Source organism: Strix aluco, chromosome Z (assembly GCF_031877795.1).
Source record: "Strix aluco isolate bStrAlu1 chromosome Z, bStrAlu1.hap1, whole genome shotgun sequence".
Lineage (NCBI taxonomy): Eukaryota > Metazoa > Chordata > Aves > Strigiformes > Strigidae > Strix > Strix aluco.
The window spans coordinates 65,036,481-65,058,856 of record NC_133971.1 but is presented as its reverse complement, the minus strand read 5'-3'; the positions used below and the strand labels follow the sequence as shown (position 1 = coordinate 65,058,856).

Genomic DNA, 22,376 nt, shown 5'->3' with positions numbered 1-22,376 from the left:
GCAGTAACATATTCCCCACCCAGCCTCAGAGAATGATGTCCCAGTTGTCACCACCTACAACAGCAAAACTAAAAACCCTGTAAAGGAATTGTAAGATTTTCTCTGGAAAGATAAGACTATAGAAACTGTACCTTAGGAAAATGTGCATATTGATTAAAAGAAAAGCTTTTTCAACTGAAGATTTGATGAAGAGCATGTAGTTGCAAAGTGTCTATGCATGTATTTCTTGATTTAATCAAGCAAAGGAAAGTAGAGCTACTTTTCTGAGAATTCAGGAAAAAAAAGTTCAAAAATAACTAGAAAAAATGTACTTCCTCCTCAGTAACCTCCAAAAGTTATTAATGTTTCATGCACTGAAAATGACATCTCCCCTTTCTAGGTTATGTTCAAACTACTGAATGAAACTCTAACAGCCCACATCATTCCTTTAATGCTTGCCTTGCACATCTATTTCATTAACAAGATTTTTTTCTTTTTATAGACAGATTGTAGCTTTTACTGAAACAGTTTAAATCCCACAGTAACACAGAGCAATTCTTTATGGTTCTATAGGCTTTCATGTCACTTCAAAAGCAGAAACAAGAGCCAGAGCAAAAAATTTTACTGTAAACGGGACATGGTGGCAACAGAACAGCAAGGGCAAAGCCACAGAAAAGGACAGAAGATGGAGAGAGTGAGCCCTGAGCAAGAAGGCAATTTTATGGCAAAAAGTCAGTCACCATATTCAGTATGTGACATACATTTAATTGAACTTTAAATTGAAGAGACTTCCCACAAAGCAGGTGTGAGAGACTGAAATGTCATATGCCTGTCTCAAAGCTTGCTTGTGTCTGTGCAAACCTCCAAGAGAAGCTGCTGCAGCCTGTGAATTGGTCTGGGGTGTGTCACCCAGAGAAGCGGGAGTGTATTGAAGGATGCACCCCCCCACTTCTTTGAGGTTGCATTGCTGGACTCTTTACACAAGCCTCCAAGGGGCAGAGGTGTGCTGAGTTGGCCCCATCCTGTAGCCATTTGTGGCTCTATTGTGTAGGCCAGACCCCATGCCTGCATTGCCAGTGAACTGACAAGAGGCAAACGTTCCTGCCCTGAAGCCAGATGCAACAAAACCTGTGGGAACAGAGAAAAAAAAAATAAAGGTGGGCAGATATGCTAATCAGCAGATACGATGAACTAAAAAAGGCACCAGAAAATTTTGCTCGGTGTGCACCCACCAACGAAGAACTGAAGACTGAGGACCAACAGAACGCCGCTGGATCCATGGTGGTGACTGTTCTTGCAGCCCTATCCCGCATCCTTGCTTTATTTCTGTCTTTTCCTTCCATTCTGTCTTATCGCTACCCCTCTTCACATTTTTTTTTAATAATAAAAACCTGTTTTAGGTATATGGCATTTGATCTCGTTTGCGTCTTAATCTCACTCTTGGGATCATATCGAAACCTGCCCCAACACTGGATCAGGACAGCAGGCTAAAGAGATCAGATGTAGGAATGAACACTGTTCCCTCCCTGTATAAAGACAGCAAATGGACTAATATAGGAGAGGTGACAAACTTTCCCTGAGTGAAGACTGACTGCCCTTAACCACACACTTTGGTGAAGTTTCCTGCTAGCACATGACTTTGTGTTCGCCAAAAGCGAAACACAAAAAAGCTGCTACAGCCTATGCCAAACTCAAGGGTGGCATCTCTCCTACAAGCCACGGGTTTCCCATTACAGCTATTAGAAAAGGATATAAAAAAATAGGGATTCTGATCAGTGCAAAGAGAGAAGGTAGACTGATTCCACCTCAGCTCACACCGTCACAAACAGTAGCTTTAATGCCTGTGTGTGCTCTGTTCCCCCAGAGCTTCCTCAAGAAGTTTTATGGCTCCTCTTCTCATCATTAAAATGCCAAAAGGGCACCAAACCCAGATTTTTTCATACCTAAGGATGTAGCAGCATGTAACACAGGTCACTGCAAGTAGCCTCCAGAGGCAGTTTTAGGTCTACAACTTGTATTAATTTATTTACCTAGGAATTTTACCTCAGTTCTGCAAAAGCTGACATCTCTCTTCCAAGAAAGCTCCCAGAGCTGCCAGGAGCAGACTGCTTGTATGATGGAAAGACTGAGCTGTTTGTTTCATATTAGTTGCAGGACTGGTGCCAACCTCAAGACACAGACATGATCTAAACTGCCTAAGGAATAAAGATATATGTAAGATTTAATACACATAAATTTACTACTTATTGCTGAAGATTAATGCTGGAAATAATCCTTGCATTTATGCAAACCTTGTTTTCATGGGAACACATTTTCCAACCTATCCAAAAACGTCTTTTAAAAGACTGTATTTCATTGTAGGTATTTCAAGGGAATTGCCCAAGCTGTCACATTAAAAAGTACTGGCATGCTCTCCTAGAAGTTTCTTGTATGTATACGTACACACACACACACACACATATATATATGTACATGTGTGTGTATGTACACATATACACACAAGCTTTTTCAAGCTTTAGTTCCTTAAACAATTAATGGGAGACTTCCATTTTAATTCTTCATGAATTAAAGCACTCATAAACAGTACACACAGGATTTTTATTTTTTTCCAACTTAGGTATGAAGTCATAGCATGAAAAGATCTGCACCACAAGGTCAACACACTTCAACCAGAAACATCAACTCTACAGCAGACTCCAGTGTTCATTCAGTATTTGTCTTGGCTACAATGGTGGTAGCGCAAAACTGGAAACTACTGCATGTTTGTCTTCCACAGATGTTCAGCTTTGGATTCAAGTAACTGACTTGAAAAAGAAAGTCCAATGTTCAAAGATAGTCCTTTGAGCTCCTTTGGGGGTTTCTGATAATCTACATGTTTATTTGCAGTACTTTCATAATGAACGTCAAAAAAGAAAATGTCAAATCATAGAGTATAAAGTTGAAAGACCAAAAGGCAACTTTCCTCTAAGATGCACTGAATTGATTCCTTTAGTTGGAATGAAAGCCCTCAACAATTAACATTATGTGTGATTAAGCTCTTTGCGAGATGAAATCTTTCTTATTCACTGATCATTTGCCTGCTAAGAGGTACAGGTACACTTGGAACAACAGCTAGCATTCCACATGGGACGTGATCATGCAATACAGCACATTCCCTCTCCTACTACCACATCATCTGCCCTTGCTGTGGAGGTCACTGTGCTAACGAGGAATATTGCCTTTACACAGGAAAAGGCAATTTTTATCTGATATTGCAACATCATGTTTAGGACAGCACAGTTTTCCAATAGCCACAGGATTAAACACGCAACTACTGTACTAGTAAATTTTAACACAAGTGAAATATTCTTCCAGCCAGAAGCTCAATAGGTGAAAATGGCTGAAGATGACACTGACCTAGTAGTACTAACCAACTGCAAAACAGTGATGAATTTACAGTGTGATGAAGCCTTAAAAATGGTAAATGTAATCCTGAGCTGCAGTAGTGAAGCTGAACATTAAGGGCCTGTAGAATTTACAGATGAGATCCCATAGATAGTGCCATACTTAATCCTGATCACCCATTTAAAAAAAAAAAAATTAAAAGAAGGGTGAATAAGAGAACAAGAGGAACAGAAAGCATGGATTCTTGTACCTCCCCAAATAAAAGCTCTGTAGTATTTATCCATATGGATGGGTAAGTACAAGGAACAAAACAGGAGCTTTCTACAGTAAATATTAACAACTCATAGAAGAACAAATGGCTGCACATTTGCCTCAAACAAGTTAAAAGCACAAGTAAAGAAGCTACTTATTTCAGCAGTTGCATTTTTATAACAGTATTCCAGTGGCACAGAACGGGTAAAGTGGAAAACTCCATTGTTTTAGATGGAGCTCAATACATTTATAAAAAGGAATGATGGGAAGTGTGAAAGGTACCTTAAATACCTCCTTCAAGTGTGTGAATGAATGGAAATTATCAACCTGCTAAATACAATAGTGTTGCTGTTTTATTATTTGTAATGATGAACAGATGCCAAAAACTCTACTGATTACTTCTCATTACTATTTATCCCCAGTGAATAAAGAATGATACTATAAAAGACATAATAAATTTGAAACTGTTTAAAAAACAACAGAGCAACAATGTATGATTTTATCCTTGTACTAGTCATTAAAGCTTCTCTTCCCATATAACTGAAATACTTAATCCAGCAACTGTTTTTATTACCTACCTACATGATCATAATGGAAGTGATAAAGACGAAAAGTTACTTTATTTTTACAGGGTAGTATCTAGTCTGCAGAGACAGACTTATTTCAATCAAGCTGATTAATGTAATTATGGCTAAACAGAAACAATTATACTAAAAATCAACAAGAAAAGCACAAATCCCTTCCTCCCCAACCCAGGGCATTGAATTTTATTTTCTTGTACCTACATTGAAGGTAACATGGATATGAAAACTGGTAAAACCATCAGCTAGTTTGTCTTCATTGGCCATTCCACAGATTTACAGCAGAACCTCCAAATAAATCTTTTTTAAGGCCATTTCAAAGGAAAACAGTAGCTCTCCAAATGACATTTAGCAATGGAAAATTAACAATGAAGTAATTTACTAAAATTATGAGTTTAGTACTAAACTAAACATTCCAATTAGCAACAGCGAAGTGCTTTTAAACTGAGATGAGTGGGAAGCTCCTGCAGTTCTGGACTTATCTGCAGGGATGCTAGTAGTGAGGTAGATATCACAATGTCCAGAAATATAAAACATTTGAGAGGTCCTATTTAATCACGTCAATAACTAAGCTACACTCAGGAACATATTTTAACATGTTTGGTTTTTTTTTCCGAGGCCCTCAGTTAGATTTCTCCCCTTTTGAACTAATGAACGTTTATCAGCATTTTATCAACAGCATACACAGTTAATGAAAATTCTATTCAGATCAATGTGGGAGCAATGCACTAGCAAAATACAGTCAGTAGGTGAATACTATAGAAGATAACTGACAGGAATACTATAGAAGATAACTGACATGTTTAATAGACACAAAACAACACTGTAACACTGGATTCTCACATGGGGGTGAGGTTCCTACAGTCCCAGATAGGTCTAGGCACAAGAATTGTTACAAAAATCATCAGTCTCCGGAAACAGCTGGTAACAAGTTAAATGACATACATTTAACAATCTTTATGAATATTCAGTGCTCAAAGTGGAGCAAAAAGGCAAATGGCAATACACTGCATTACTCCCAAAAATATTCATACACCCTTCCCACACACACATATATACACATCTACACACACATACACAGGGAACAGCAGAACCACATCATACTTTAAGACAAAAACTCATGAAAGAAGTCTTACTTGCGAGGATGCAACTCCCAGTCATGAGCAGCTGATTCGCAGTAGCTGTGTTCTAACATGCCAAACTCAACAAAGGCATGTCAAGTCTGTTATTCCAGCCTACCTTCTTCCAGCATTTCCCTCTCCTGCTTCTAGCATTATGTGCAGCTAAAATAATAAAGCCGCTGCTGTTCAAAACATTTTTCCAGTGATGAGTTAGGAAGCTCAGGCTGGGTTGCGATAGTTGATAAGCATACTGAAGAAAGGAGACCAGCCCTTACTCATCCAAGGCTCTCTGCCCATAAAGACCATACCTCTCTTACATCTCTCTCCCATGAGTATACATGCCAACAGCACAGCATGGATAGGAATTTAGTACAGTAAGAACTAGGCTAACAGATTTGGAAAAGGGAAGTGAGCACCAACTTACCACGGCCAGGATAGAGGAATGCCCAATACATAGTTTCGGTACAGAATTTTTTCTTAAAGGTACAAACAATAATCAATTTTTGCAAAGATGTAACAGACACGCTCTACTACTCTAAGCAAACCTCAAGCATCAAATGCCACAAAAGTAATGTATATAGACTTGCATGATCCTCTTGGATACACTAATACTGCATTTCCCAAAATTACTACAGCCACATATTAAGAAAAAACACTTTTTACTATTTGACAGTATTTTCTATTACAGTCAACTACCCTCAGGTGCAATTATTTCCCCCTACCACATCAAGAAAAATATCTTCAATCACAAAAATTCTGAGTAGCAGAAAAGAAGAATCCAAAACACTAGCACCTGCTTTCATTCATTCTAGCAGGACAGATTTATACCTAACAAATTATTTTAAAACAGCAATTAAAAATATCAATAGCCTATAACAGAAGTGTTTCATTTGCTGAGTTAAGCACTTTCCTAAAAACTTTATCATCAGCTACATCTGTTCTAGTTAAATTCCCTGACTTCTGGAACTGAGACTCATCCACTTGAGAAAAGTTTTCCCAAAACTGATAAAAAGTGACAGAAAAAGTCACTGTGTTTTATCACGATCAGTAATAGGAAGCTGTGCAATTCTGGCAGGATAGGAGCTGGTCCATAAGATAGTCCCCTTTGGTGATGAAAAGTTATTATGATAACAGGTATGCTACAGTTTGTAGCTGGAAAGAAAAAGCTTTCAAGGAAAACGGAAAGCCAAAAAGCTATGTTAAATTGAAGCTGGAAACCAAAATACACATATATACAGAACAGAAGGACACAGATATAGCTATGAAGAGAAATGAAAAACAAGCTGAAAGCTAAATTCTTAAGCTTTACGGTAGAGAAACTGCAATAAATACCTAGAAGCACAGTTTAAAAGCTCCAAAGGACCTTCACTTATGGCCCTAGGAGCCTGGTTATCAACTAGGCACAAGCTTTAAATATATGCATATGTACGTACAAATGCCCATTTCCATGCACGCAGATTTACAGTGTATGCCTCATGTAGTAGTTAAGGTCACATATACTTCCACTGCATTGAGCCACGTATACAACTAAACAACTGCTGCATTTCTTTAGTTCATCTGCTTCCACGCATAAGGAGCTTGTTCACAAATGCTGCACCCAGAAAGGGCCCCATGAACAAACACCTCCTCTGATACCAGCAAATGCTGCCAAAAGGAGCATCGTCCCTGGCGATCAAATTATTGTCCTTCAGATGTTAATTTGTCCTTGAATGGTTATTAAAAAAGTAATAATAAAGAAACAAAAAAGCATAAAAGTTTAGGGGCTCAAATGCACTTTAAAGCAATCTTGAAAACACAAAATCCTTCGAACTATGAAGTGCACAAACAAACAAGGCACAAAATAACAATCTTGTTAGAAAATTATTAAAAGGAATACTTCCAGGTTTCTAAATCAAACATTTTATCACAAACTAAAAATTAAAAAAAAAAAACAAAACAAAACAAACCCAAAACACCAAAAACAAAAACAAATAAACAATCTGTTCAGTCAGTACCTCTGGTTTTAATCTTCAGTATTCTAACTGCCTGGTTAAACCAGCACATTCCAGAGGTGACTTATTTTAGGCTTTTTTTTTTTTCCACAAAGGTTAGTTTACTAAAGGTAAAACTTCAATCAGTGTGGAAAATAACTGTGGAAAATGTGTCTTGAAAGCACCAATAAAAAATAAATGAAAAGGTAACTGTCCTTTTCCTAGGTTCGTTTCAATACTAAATCATACACAAAATAGCATTCAAGAAGTCTGTATCATTACCAGGCTGCTTAACCTCCTCCAGAATTTCCTAAAATTATACCTCTAATTTAAGATGTTATTTGTTTCCTAAAGTATATATATGCTTTAAAAGAATTCTTAAAAGCAGGTCAAAAATCTTTTCTTAGTGTGATACCCAGAAAGCCAAAAATATTGCAGATGGTGGAAATGCAGCCAGGGTGGAACTACACATTTATTGCTGTCCAGTTCCAAACACCTACTAAAGAGTAACCAACTTGTGCACTCATCTTGAGCTTAAATCATTAGCCAGCACTGGTCAGATGGAATAAACTCCTCAAAGTGTAGCAGTTCTTGTAAATAACATATGTATTCTTTGAATATTTCATGTTATATAATGAAATCAAATAACTAAATCAAACACATTTTAGAGAATATGTTACAGCAGCATATACTGACAATGACTTAATACATACCTTCTCACATAAGAACTGAAAATAGGTGGAAATCAGTTTGCTCATGAGCACCACAGAATAAATAGTCTGAAGACCTAAAATGATCCAGCTACACTTTATACCTATTTATCTAATTGCAAAAAACTCCCAAGAAACATACAGAACTGGAAGACTAGCTTGAAAGATTATTCTAAAAATAGAAACATATTCTGGTTTTGATACCTAATGAAATACCACAGTAAATATAAGTACATTTAATTAGCACTTATTTCAAATAATTTCTGTAATGCTCCTTGTTTACAGCATCCATCTTCCCTCTTTGTGAACATTTTCTATTTCACTAGAAACACATCTTTTGATCTCATCAAAAGATGGGAAATTGTAAAGTGAAAGTCAGGAAAAAGTTAGCCTCTGGGAAATTTTCTAAGTCGGGACAAGAGATACAAGAACAGTCCAGAAAAAGTAAAACCCATCAACTCTGGGGTTGGGAGGGAGCAGGAGGAGACAACCTGTGGACTATCAGTGTCTTCGAGAAGACTACACACGTTGAGAAACTCTAGACTATTTGATTCACCTGGCAATCTGCAATGAACACTTCAAAAAGGCTCAAGCAGGACAGTTTAACAAAACTCTTTGTCAAAATATGTCCAATAACCACAATCGAATCTGTGAAAGGGAAATTTATTTCAAAACACCTAGGAAAGACAAAATTTTAAAAATAAAAATAATTCTGGGAATATCTATAGAAACTAATGCTTCCCATGTGGTTTGGTTTACTTAAAGTAAAGTACAGAAAGCTATTTCAGTGTAAAAAGTAAAACCATCAGGGTTTCACTGTGCTTTGTTTCATGGACTCACTTAAAGCACTGAATCCACTGTTGACCCTAAAGCAGACAAGGTCTTCATCTGTAAGTCCCTTTAAAAACCAAGCTTATTCCTTGTATAATGTGATAGGCACTGTCAAGAGTGATAATGTGATGGGTGTAAATGAGATGACTCTTAAACAAGAGTTGTGCCACAACTGCATCATCTTATGTTGAAAGCTATTTTTAAACACACTTGCACAAACTTCTGCACTAGACTTCTGTGAAAATACCACCTCCAATATATCAATTGCACAAATCTTGAGAAAACGCTTCCAGTAAAATGAGACCAAACATCAGAAAAAAGTTGAACATGTTTAAATTTAGATTTTCATATGGGTTGAGAGATGATTTGAGATACCCATATGCAGAACTAAAGACACATTTTTAATCATTTAAGAATTTTTCCTGATGTTTTTGTTTTGTTTGTCTGTGGGATGCTTTGGTAATTCAAACAAGAGCTTATTCTTAGAGGAAAACCTTGGAAATATTTCCTTTAAGAATGTACAAACATTCAAAACAGACTAGAAAGCTGTTAGCTAGCCCACATAGTCCTGCACTTAAGTATCTGCTGGCATCTTAGAAGAAAATATATTAAGAAGGTATGTCCACGCTTTTTTCACATCATGGACATGAAAACACACTCCCAGAGTCCTCCAGCGCCTTGGTAACTCAGCACCAGGACTCAGAATTACACAGCTGTCAAACTCAAAAAAGGCACAAGCAGTATTTCCTCTTGGAGCACAGCCCCCAATCTGCAAACAAGCAGAAACCTAAGAGAAACTAACTCTTAACCAGGCTGAGAAACAGCCCCCTTAGCTCTTGGCTCTACAGCTAATATGACATCACACAGTGGACCACTGCCATGGGCTTGTGTGCACTGGCACAGACCTTCATGATAGCTATGGTAATATCATCTGCGTTCTTGTCCCTGTTTCAGTTGGGATAGAGTTAATTTTCTGTTGTAGTTTAACCCCACCTGGCAACTAAGCACCGATAGCTCACGCCCCCCCACCCAGTGGGATGGTGCAGAGAATCGGAAAAAAAACCTAAAACTCATGGGTTGAGATAAACACAGTTTAATAGAACAGAAAAAGGAAGAAAATAATAATGATGATGATAATAATAATGATGATGATGATAATAATAACAATAGAATTATAATATACAAAACAAGTGATGCACAATGCAATTGCTTGCCACTTGCCGACCAATGCCCAGTCAGTTCCCGAGCAGCAGTCCCTGGCCAGCTTTCCCCCAGTTTATATACTGGGCATGACATCATATGGTATGGAACATGCCTTTGACCAGTTTGGATCAGCTCTCCTGGCTGTGTCCTCACCCAGCCTCCTACACCCCTCCAGCCTTCTCGCTGGCAGGGCATGAGAAGCTGAAAAGTCCTTGACTTAGTATAAAAACTACTTAGCAACAGCTAAAAACATCAGTGTGTTATCAACATTATTCTCATACTAAATCCAAACCACAACAGTTTACCAGCTACTATGAAGAAAATCAACTCGATCCCAGTTGAAACCAGGACAATCCTTCACAATAAAGACCCCCAAGAAAGGTATCCAACTCTTGCAGTCCTGCTGAGCCACATGGGGAAATGCTTAAGACCCTCAATAACATGCAAGTAGCAGGGATGACTCTGTTTTCTCACCATGAACTTCCTCAAGTCCCAGCCAAGCTGGATCAAGAAGCAGCAAGAAGACAACGTGTTCCCAGGATAGATGATCCCAAGGGAGGCAACACCCCTGGGCAGTCAGCCCAAACTCCCCAGGTAAAAGAGCTGTTGAGTACTGATTCAGCTGCAGAAAACACTTTTGGTCAGGTTCAGGTTTCAAGTGGATCCCACCCCTGCTCCAGCTCACCACTGGGCTGCACAAGTCCTGCAGAACAGGACAGCAACAGAAAGGAGCAACCCCCCTTCAGTGATGAAAGCCACTATTTAGGTTAGCTTAGAGCAACTGTCAAACTGCAGTCCGAGGGTAGGTTTTTGTCTCCTCCATTCCCTCCATGTCTCCTCCAGAAGTGCCCTAAAAACTGTTATTAGATTCACCCTCTCAGCAACCCAGTGACTAATTCTTTATTTAAAAGTGGAGGAGCTCCATCAGCAGAGACAAAGAGAGACTCATCACATCAGCCTTAAGTCATTTGGTATGTGGGAGCCCTCATTTCAAATCTGGCAGAGCAAAACTTAAACTCTAGAAAGCCCCAAGAATAAGAGTGGCTCATTGCAGGCTGGTACACCTCTTCTTTTCTCATTCATTCTAACAAAAAACCCCACCACAATATTGCACACCCACCCCCTCCCCCCCCCCCCGCCAAAACTCAAAGCTGTAACCCTCTCCTTGCCAGCAAGCATACTATGTATATAAACTAGCACAGCTTACTAGCTAACTCTAAATGGCAGCAGGATAAACCCTGTCGGGCAGCCAGTCTTACCTATGCCAGACAAGCTTGAAAGATCAAGCATTTTAGGTTTTCTGTTCTTTGACTTCTTTCATCCTCACCAAAAAAAGACCTTCTGAAACACTTCTTAGAAAAGAAATCCAGTAAAAAATGATGCAGCAGTGGTTCAACTCTTCTAGAGCTTTTCTGCTTCCATGAATTTTAATGGAATAGTTTCCAGTTTGTATTAGTCTTCAGCAACAGATATTAAATACAAGTCATGCATCTTCCCAAAAGCAACAAAGTTCATAAAAACCTTGTAGCACAGCAGGACTCAGTTTAATACTTACACACAACAAGAGGACTTCAGGACAAAAGTTAAACTGGGTATGCATAAAGTCCTGGCCCCAGTCTTAGGTTTTGCACGCATGTATCCGAGACAGTGATTCCCCTTCTAGCACACAGAGAGTGTTGCTGATCTAAGGCAGGAATGAAAAAGCACACAGTAACAGTTTCAGTGCCCCCTTGCCACCAACTAATTTACCAGCCCGTAACATACCAATCTGTTCAGATGCAATATCAGACTGCTTGAAACAACCAGCTATACAGCACAAACTATGCCAAAGCACGAATGCAACTCTCTCTCTGGACACCCTGTTTTGCTCCTTCCCTTCCACACAGATTTAACGCTGGGGTAGCATCCCAAGATGCTTTATCTTAACAGTCATCTGCATCTTCTGAAACATCTCCTGTACTGGCAACAGTCAAAGATTCTTCTAACAGACAGAAATACTGGTCAGAAAAGAGCAGCTGCTATTGCAGTGCCTAACACATTTTTTTCTTTCTTCCATTCTTTATTATATAGACCTAGGGAGTTCAAGAGGAACTAACAGTCAAGACTGGTGTCACTCTATTCCAGATCCCATAAAAACATACTTTTTTTCCAAAAAGTTTATGTTTTCAGGCCCCAATCCTACCATGAAATGTTGAGCTTCTGGGCAGTCACATAACTCAGTCTCCAAAACTGAAGATTTTTTTGCTCTATACCACTTATGTTCAGTGCCTGGAGCCAGAATTTCCTGACATTCAACATCAAAATAAATTATAACCATAGTGATAATGTTATCTATTATCAGTTTTCTTCCCTTACCCAGATTTCCTCCCAACAAGACAAACCAGAAAAACAAAATCAAAACCCCTTCCAAGATACGACTGTCAAGGCAGAGACATAATTCTGCTACCTGATACAGTTCAGCAGGCATCACACGCCCATAAGGATTTGAAAACGACCTTGTACAGACACAGCCCAAACCCATCAAGTGTAAAATTAAGCTGCCAATGTAGTGTGCAGTTTGGAAGTCTGATTAAGAACAACTAGTCCTACATTGATACCCATCTGCATGATAAAAGCCTTCCCTGCTCTACCAGTGCAATGGGTGTATTATTTTACGTTGGTATTTACAACGTTTATTGAAACAGTCTCTAAAAGTACCTTTCTATTGTGAAGTAAAGGATAAGATTTTCACCTCTAAGATTTCTAGTTAGTGTCAACTATTCAGTATTTACTTTCATTCATGTGTTTACATGCACTGTAGCCTACCAAGCCCATTTTTAAAATGGATACCTTTCCCCAGGACATTCAGAAAAACACTAATCTACAAAATTAATTATTTTTCCTGTCTTTTTGTCGTTAATAGCACATAACCTCTTTCAGTGGCCCATTTAAATGTTTTTTTCCTGCTTAATGAGGGAGTGCCACAAGGGCAAGAGTATATTAATATTAAAGAACCAGTGAAAATAACTAAAATCATATCCATCATATTAGCTATCACCCTTTACCCTTCCTGGCAGTTGCATGCTTAGTCTATTTTTATCTACAAAGATAATTTTGCCACTAACCACAATACTTCCAGAGGAATAGGCCTGAATTTTAGTTACGGCATTGCAAGCAGACTTTTTGGGTATTGCAACACATCTTCATTACTTTAGAAAACGCTACTACTGAATGAAGTCCTTTGCTCCTAAAATGACTTCAACGTAGGAAGATTTGTTACACTGTATGTGTACACTGTATGTTATACACTAAGAAAACCACTGTTAAAGGTGTATCACAGACACAGGCAGTGTAACAAATCTCATTTCTGTACAAGAAAAAAAAATCCACCCCTATTTCTGCTTTTGCCAGTAATGATCTCCATTAAAATACATCTGAGTAAATAAGAAAATACAAGCGATTCTTCTTCAAATACCACAACATATTTTAAGAACCTGAAAGGCAGAACAAAAAGATATGCCACATCCTTAGTCAAAACCAAGTTCTTAAAAAGATCCAGCCTGAAGAGCTTATGTAAAACACAGCAGCATCCTGTCAAGGACTGTATGTAGAAATGCTCAAGGTAATGCTTTAGCAACTTATAGCATAGCAGTACTGACAACATGGCTGCAGTAATTGTCATCAATGAAAATTAAAAGACACAAGTAGAAATAAATATGCTTGCAGCAACACACCATGAATGTTTTCATCTCCCTTACACTCTGCAGTTTACATTCTGATGCACACAATAAAACATAATTATGGTGGAAAGAGATTGCACTTAGGTTGCAAGATGTAAAACTCTGTAAACAAACTGCACATTGCAATTTACACTGTCACTTACCTCATAAGACCAAACACACTGAGTTCCTCCAAACCTTCGGACACACCTACCCACCTCCACGTCCTCATGAGTGGTGTACATTTCTTGAAGGCATTCACCTATATGTGGCACCATTCTCCTGAGAACCTCCCGGCTGAAGATCATTCCCGGACCTCCCATGCAGAAATTCTCTCCAGGCTCCAGCCCGAGTTTTCCAAGTTCTTCAATATTACCCAGACCAGTCTGTCCCAAATACAGAGGTTTACTGCTGTTCAGTGAGCGAAGAAACTCCTCCAATTTTTCACCTGAAAAAGAGAAAAGATTACTGTTATTTCTCTGGCTAGTTTGCCAGCCATCTCTCTTCCTGTACCTCAAGCTTTTTTAAAACATAACACAGGCAGCTGAGACTATCACAGGAAATCACTTCCAAAGCAGTATCCTAAACCTAATTGAAAATATCCTTGGACAAGTTCACCTTCATCAGATTTTTTTTTTAATTAATTAATATTACAAGGACATTTTCATTCAGCCAAAAGCCAGAATATGGTAACAACTTCATTCTACCAGTGAACCTTGTTCTGCTCAGCCCTTAGTGATGGAAAGCACTCCCTTGCTAGGACAATCTGACAATATAGTTCCAGGCTGGGGGGGGGGGGGTGGGGTGGGTATTATTTTAATAGGATTAATTTTTGAAAAGTCCTGAGCAAATCTAAATTAATCAAGACAAATATGTTTGATTACAGAGTCATTGCAGGAACAAGGTAAAATTTGGGCTCCTTCCAAAGTATTTCCAATGCTACAATGTCTACACACTTCTTCAAACTTCCTACCTATTTAAGAAATCGTGATTTCCTATCTACTTGAAATTAAAAGTTTCTGGATAGGTTTAGCTCAGAACCTTGGATCCACTTAAAGACAGGTTCATTACAACTCGAAAATGCGCCCAAAGAAAACATTGACAACTTTTATATCTGCAACCGAATACATACACATATATACACACGTGTGTGCGTGCGCGTATTTCACAGACAGCTGACAAGCAAGCAGCCCATTAAACGACTCAAAATCAAGTGACAAATAGGGATGTCCACAGTTACCTCCACTTAAAGTGCCTGCAACAGTGTGAGCAACCACGCTCACAGCCTTTTATCTTCAGCCTCTCTTTCTTTCCTAAGAACAGGACACTGCACGGGTAACAGCTGCAACAAGCGCGGGCCAGAGGAAAGAGGGTTGCAGAACACCATTCCCTAACGTGCTATACAACTCGCATGGAAATAGGGCGAGGACGTTCCAGGGACACACTCTGCAAAGGCGAACAAGCAGCTTTCCAAGTGGTCTTCGGAAGCTGCGTTTCCTCAGCCCAAGCGTCGGCGAGCCAGCGCAGAACTGCTAGCGCTGAAAACACCATTTCCGAGGAGCGCCGAACCGAAGCCTCCGGGCTGAGCCGCCGCCGGCCGCGTTCCCCACCGCTCCCGCCCGCCGCCTGCGTACGGGCGGCGGGACAGGGCGGTACCGAGACCCTCACGCCGCGCAGCCGATCGCGGTGGGACGCGGGGTCGTCACCACCCCGCCGCTCCCTGCCCACGCCCAGCCCCGCCACCCGCCGGGCCGGGCCGGGCCGGACCCTCTCCGCCGGCCCACGGCTGAACCTGCCCCGGAGGGCCGCAGCACGGGGACCCCGCGCCCACGCAGGGGCCGCTCACCTTTCCCGCCGCGGTCCAACCCGCCGCCTCATCCCTTCAACGCGCCTCGGCCTCCCCAGAGGCGGCCCGGCCCCGGTGGGGCACATCGGAGCAGTCGCCAGGGCCGCAGCGCCGGGACGACACCCCACGCCCCGCGACGGGGGCTGGCAGCAAACGCCGCCGGGGCGGGGGATGGATCGAGGTAGCCTCTGCGCCACCCCCCCCCCCGCCCCCCCCCCCCGGGCGGGAACCGACTCTCCCCACCTCCGGGGGAGCCCGCCGGGTCCCTCGGCCACTGCTCCCCTCCCTCCCGCCAGCGGCGGGGCGCTTCCCAGTCACCTTTAATGTAGACGTCGTCGTCCGCCCGCATGAACCACTCGTACTTGTCCAGGTAGTGGTCATGCATGTACTTGATCATCATGAAGGACTTCTTCTGCGGCGGGTAGGAGTCGTCCACGCCGGGCAGGGCGACGACGGGCAGCGGGGGCAGCCCGGGGGGCGCGGCGGAGCCCTGGCTGGAGAAGAACTCCACGCGGCCCGGCACCGAGGGCGCCCACGTCCGCTGCGCCGCCACCGCCCGGCTGCCCAGGTACTTCTGGGCCGTCATCACCCCCACGTAGAGGAAGTTGCGGGGCTTGGCGCAGCCCGGGCCCCCCCCCCAGTCCCCGCTCCCGTTGTGGCTGCTGCCTGGCCGGCCGCTCCGCTTCTCGCCGCCTTCCTCCTCTTCCTCCGGCTCCCCGTCCCCACCGGCGGCGGGGTTGGAAACCGTGCCCTCCTCCGCCGCCGGCGGCAGCTCCCAGGGGTTGCTCCTGAAACTCGTGCCGCCCAGCACCGCCGCTGCCTCCGCCTGCTGCTCCCCCGGAGCCGCCGCGTCCCCGGCCGCCCCCGGCCCTGCCGAACGGCCGTAGTAGGAACAGAGGCTGGCGCCGCGCCTCTTCTTCTCGCTCAGCTCGGCCACTCTGGGGGCGATGAGCCAGGAGGCGGCGGTAAAGCCCAACACCAGCCCCAGCACCACGCTCAGCCAAGGTCTTCGGGGCCGCGCTGCCATGGCGCGGGCGGGGCGGCTCCCGGAGCGCCGCTGCCGCCGCCGCCACCGGCGTCCCCCGCCGCCTCCCGCTGGAGGCGACCCCCGTCCCGCGGAGGCCCCGGGAGCGGCGACTGCCGGCGCGCCTCCGTGCCCCGCCGCGGTGGCCCGGGCGGCTGCGCTGCCCCCGAGCCAAACTTCTCCGGGCGGGAGGGCGGCGGAGCACTAGCGGCAGCCCCTCCGCTCCGCTGGCACCTTGTCACCGCGGCGGCTGGTCCCTCCCCGCCCCTCCCACCGCTCTGCCTCCTCCACACGGCAGCGGCGGCGGCGGCCCCCGCTCCGCTCTCGCCGCTCAGCCGGCTCCCTCCGTGGCTTCCGAGCGCCTCACCCCGGAGGGCGCCGCCGCCGGTGCCCGAGCCGCGCCGGGGAAGTGGCGGCCACCGCCGCCGCCGCTCCGGAAGGAAACGATTTTTTTTCGGTGCTGCTCGCGGATCCCCCGCGCCGCGGCCCCGCCATGCTCCGGCGCCCCGCTCCACCCGCCGGGGCCGGGGCCGGGGCCAGGGCCGGGGCCGCCCGCCCGCCGGACGGTGGGGCGGTGTTGCCTGGTCGCGCCGCTTGGCCCTGGTGCGCCCCGCTGCCGCCGCCTCGTCGGGAGAAACCGGAGGCTCATCTGCGGCCGCTGCTTCACATCGCCCGGGGGCGGCCAGGGGACGCCGGGTGGGACCGTCATGCCCTGGTTTCTGATCCGACGGGTGGTCATGGAAAGGCAGGTCAGGGGTGCAGTTCTAGGAGGAGGGAAGCCGTCTCCTCTGCCCCTGCTCTACTCTCTGCTCCCCGGCCCCGCACAGCTAACAACTTCGCAGCCAAGACCTGTAGCCCTACCTGACCATGTCTTTTCCTGTGGCGTGGATTCCCACAGCCTGAGTGTATTACTACTATCACGAGCTCCAAGATGCTGGGCCATTGCCTCCTTATCCTCCCGACCTCAGGGAAACTGCGCTGTTCACAGCCAAGGATGACCGACGAGGAAATTAAACGTCCAGGCCACTGTGCCTATAGGGACAGCTTTAATTCTGAAGTTGAAGATCTCCCTCATATCCTCCACACTTATATGCATTCCTAATTTAATTGTGCAAGATGCTCATCTCCAGCAAAAGCCATAAATTGTTCCTCATATCCATTTGTCATTTCACTGAAATACATCCAAGTCCGTGAAGATCCAGTAGCATACGTTTAATTGTTTGTCAGCAAAACCACCCATTTTTGTAGCTAAGTCTGTGCGATTGTCTATCACTTTACATAAGTTTATCAATTGTCAGACACATATGTCAAGGCGAGAGGAGGAGTGTGGAAGCTGATATTATGTGATGCTAGCAAAAGTAAGGGAACAGCGAGAGATAAAATTCAAGCCTTTTTCCAAAAAAAACCCAGAAATTACTTTGCCCACGTAACAAAGAAAAAAGCTTGCTCTGCATGGTCTTTAGCTATGAAGAGGTCACTTACTGAAGTAAATTTCAGTTTTTCCTTGTGCCTCCATCACATGCAGCAGGCAGGCTGTGTGCTCTTTGTGGTTTTGAGATGTGTGAGCATCAGGCTCAGGAAACATACCCTCTAGCTTCCCCAGGGCTGAGCATCCTTTCCAAAGCAGCCCATCATTAATTTCCTCCCTATGCACACCCAAGCTGGAGCATTTATAATGGCCAAGCAGCGAGGCACTAGGAACAGGCACATATATGTATTCACTCCAGCTGCCACCACTAAAAACAACAGCCCTGGCAATGTGTCCAGGCACATAAACACCACCGGAGATGTTCTGTGAGCAACAAGGTGGCAGATCATGGGTCTGTATTCACCAAGCTACTAACAGGCAGCAAGCTAAGCAGGAAGGCTGTGAGAAAGCCTTTGCCGTGGCGCTAGAAATGATCAGTATTATGAGTGCCTCAGCTTTCCATATGAGTCTTCCACTTAAAAATGTTATCTCCCACTTCTTCTCCCCCAGCTCCTTGCAAACAGTTGGGGGTTGCTGGGTTCCAGAAAGTCATGGACAGTACAACCTCAAGCAGTGAGGGCTCCTTTACATCTACAAAACGCCACCATTACCATGCCCTAAATTTTCAGAAAAATTTTTGCTGGGGTTGCAGAGGTACAATGTGTGACACTAAGCACCTTCCATTGCTTATGCACACACTGAAACACCTCCAGTCAGTGTCAGCTATGCCAACTCCGCAGGTCTGACAGGGCTTATTTTTGTCACAAAAAGAGCAGGTGGACCCATGAGAGGTGACCATAAAGCCTTTTACGTACTTCCAAGATGGAAAAGGAATTTAAGGTGTTGTGTGTTATCAAGATAGTTTACAAAGGATTTGAGTACAAGGATTTACCTGCATTTATACTTTTTGTTCAACACTATATCAGTATTTCCATACACCGTGGGGAAATCTGTTGAAGGTTTGTGGGTTTTTATGGACCGACCAAGACACAGACTGGACGTATTTTATAGGAGCAACGGTGGCATCTAGTGGTTAATACCTGCGTTCAGTAAAGGAGTGAAACCCAGAATGCCTTTCCAATTAAAATAAATAGTTGCTATAATAACTTGTCAAGCTTGGTACTGTGAGTTCATGACTAGATGGCTTGTTACATGTTATAATTCATTTGACAAGAATATTACATCAATGTCACACTGAATGTGTTTGGAGGGAATGGGAGAGGCCAGGGCAAGGTGATAGCTTCAAAAATTTGGAAGATAATTTAGTAACAAAAATTCGATTAGAAATTAGAAAATCTGCCCTCTGTCCACCATACCATGTGTTTCTAATTATAATCTCAGTGGAGTCTCTTAACAGTTTTCATTTTTCTTTTGCAAAAAAAGGTGAAAAATGCAATCTCCCATTTCATTCCCATAGTTTTGCACTCTCTAATCACATTTTACACACATGTCCTTTAATGAAGGAACAGCAGAACCATAGGTGTATCCTTGCCCTTAGTAATATTTTTAAACTAAAATAATATTTTTTAACTCTAGAAGAAGTGGCCAATCTTTCTTACACAACGATGCCAGCAGAAGCCAGAGTTCAAATGTGTGGATATCAACTTCCCACTCTTCCTTTACTTTTTTGAAAGTCATTCTGGCCACACAGAACCCAGCCATTTTGTCTTCAACAAGCACAAAGCCCCAGACTGAAGGGGTGGTCAACACTTCTACAGTGTCAGAGAGGAACAGAGCTGTTTTTTCCCCAACTTTTTCTCCTATGCCTTAGTAGTAGTCTTACTACTTTTTTTCTCAGGTGCAAGTCCAAAGCCACCAGTGAAAAAATTGCTAGGAATTACTGGTAGTGTTCAAATTCCATACTGGACAGAAAATAAAGGAAGATAAATCTCAAGTGCATTCTTGGATGTTTTCACTCAACTAGCTTGCCAAGATATCTGAATATGACGCTGACACTTGAGCTGCGGTTTATGGATTGTACCTATCATGTAAAGGGCATCTAAACCAAGATAGTGATCACACCATTCACAATCTCTTCTCAGCAGCTGTAGGTGAAAAACACTGACTAAAGATAGCTGCACTTTAAGTGACGCTGAGGGTAAGTTGAGAAAATATCTTTGGGCACAGTCTTTGATCCTGCTGGTCCCATGTCCTATGTCAGTCATCTCAAGAAAGGATGCTTTAACAGTGTAGGTTGATCAGCTGAAACAGATCGTTATAGACTCAAATGAAAAGCACGATCCTCCTGCCATCATCTGTTCATCAACAGCATTGCACTGAAGGTCCCTAATCTAAGGTCCTGGAGCTAAGCAGACAGATGTGTTGAAGACCTTATTGCGTGATTACAAGACAGACCTGAAATAATGTCATGCCAGTGGCTGGAGTAACTAGTTTGGGGAAACGTTTAGCTGTGCATTCTGTAATGCTAGTGGTGGAAATTTGCCACATCTCTTTCAACTCTAGTATACCTACTTATGGTCCTAAAATGCTGAAGTGAGAGGACAAATCACAGAACCAGAGTTCTGAAAAACAGATTGACTGCAGGGAAATTTTCCTTTGTCTTCTTCTCTCTCTCTCATCCTTTATCTTCAATGAGCATCATAAACTAATGATATTTCATCTCATTTTTCTGACAGCACAAGGGTGTAGCACAGTGTGCATGATGAATATTTTGTCTATTGCCCAGGAGAAGATTAGAGCTGAACAGGGAAGAAAAAGCATCCAATTTAATTCCACCCTCAGAAAGGAGCTCACTGAACTGAATTCTGTTCCAGCTTTATTTCGCTTAACCCTAGATATCCTACATAAACAAATAGGTCTGTTAGAACAGTGAGATTTCTTTTCTTCATTAGTAAACAGTTGCTAAAGCATGCAATATGTCAGCTGTAAAAGAAAACTGAAGCGTGATTGTGAGGAGAAATTAATTGCTCCAGTTGTATTAGAGATGTCACTTCAGATAGAACTCCTGACCCTTAACTGTGCTAAGTTTTGCTCTAAAGAGAGCTTCATGGAATAGTAAGATTAAATATATACATAAATACAGGCACACATGTCAAAGATCAAGTAGCTGTTATGGTATTTGTTGATAAAGCAGCTTAGTGCCATTCCAGCTAAGAGAACATTTACTTGGCATTCTCAGTATGATGAGTCTCTCAGCTTTCCATATGAGTTTTGTTTGTATGTGTGTTGGTAGAGAAGTCATATGATGCACAGTTCCCCCAAGGCAGACCAAAATCAACTTTAACGTGTAATTAGGTTTTTTATTTAGCTTTCGAGGTATTAAGGACGGGTTCAGAGAATTTCAGAAATGGAAAACAATTTCAGATCTCTATTTTAAGTTCTGTTTAAGAGGACGTTGGTAACGTATTGTGTGAATTCAAAAACCAGCCTTAAGGATGGCTTCAATTTGTGTTGTAGCAACTACTACAAACAACTCTAGCTCTCTTAGGAAGTTAAGAGACAGTAATAGCAATGAATGCCATTTTCAAAACAAAACAAAACAGCCTAAAAAAATGGTGAGATATGGATCTGCTTGATTCAAGAAAGGGGAAACTCAAGACTGAAATATTCATTATTGAAAGGACTGGAGCTATTACTATCACTAATCACAGAATCACACAGAATCACAGAATCATCTAGGTTGGAAAAGACCTTGAAGATTATCCAGTCCAACCATCAATCCAACATTAACAGTTCCCAACTACACCAGATCCCTCAGCGCTATGTCGACCTGACTCTTAAACACCTCCAGGGATGGGGACTCCACCACTGCCCTGGGCAGCCCATTCCAACACCTAACAACCCGTTCTGTAAAGAAATGCTTCCTGATATCCAGCATAAACCTCCCTTGGCGCAACTTGAGGACATTCCCTCTTGTCCTATCGCTTGTTACTTGGTTAAAGAGACTCATCCCCAGCTCTCTGCGACCTCCTGTCAGGTAGTTGTAGAGGGCGATCAGGTCTCCCCTCAGCCTCCTCTTCTCCACACTAAACAACCCCAGTTCCCTCAGCCACTCCTCGTACAACATGTGCTCCAGACCCTTCACCAGCTTTGTTGCCCCTCTCTGGACACGCTCGAGCAATTCAACGTCCCAAAACTGAACCCAGGAATCGAGGTGCGGCCTCACCGGTGCTGAGTACAGGGGTAAAATCACTTCCCTGTCCCTGCTGGCCACGCTATTTCTGATGCAAGCCAGGATACCACTGGCCTTCTTGGCCACCTGGGCACACTGCTGGCTCATGTTCAGCCGGCTATCAATCAACACCCCCAGGTCCCTCTCTGACTGGCAGCTCTCCAGCCACTCCTCCCC

The 22,376-nt window shown here is 43.2% G+C and overlaps 1 protein-coding gene across 1 annotated transcript in view; it reads right to left on the bottom strand.

Moving 5' to 3' along the window:
• Positions 1 to 16,602, bottom strand: part of CHSY3 (chondroitin sulfate synthase 3) — a 157,562-nt gene extending 140,960 nt beyond the window's left edge. The window contains exons 1-2 of the mRNA XM_074812115.1: positions 15,894 to 16,602; positions 13,894 to 14,177 (exon numbers count right to left, since the gene is read on the bottom strand). Of these exons, the coding sequence (XP_074668216.1) occupies positions 13,894 to 14,177; positions 15,894 to 16,602 (993 nt within the window). The remainder of the gene's footprint in view (positions 1 to 13,893; positions 14,178 to 15,893) is intronic.
• Between the last annotated feature and the right edge of the window lie 5,774 nt (positions 16,603 to 22,376).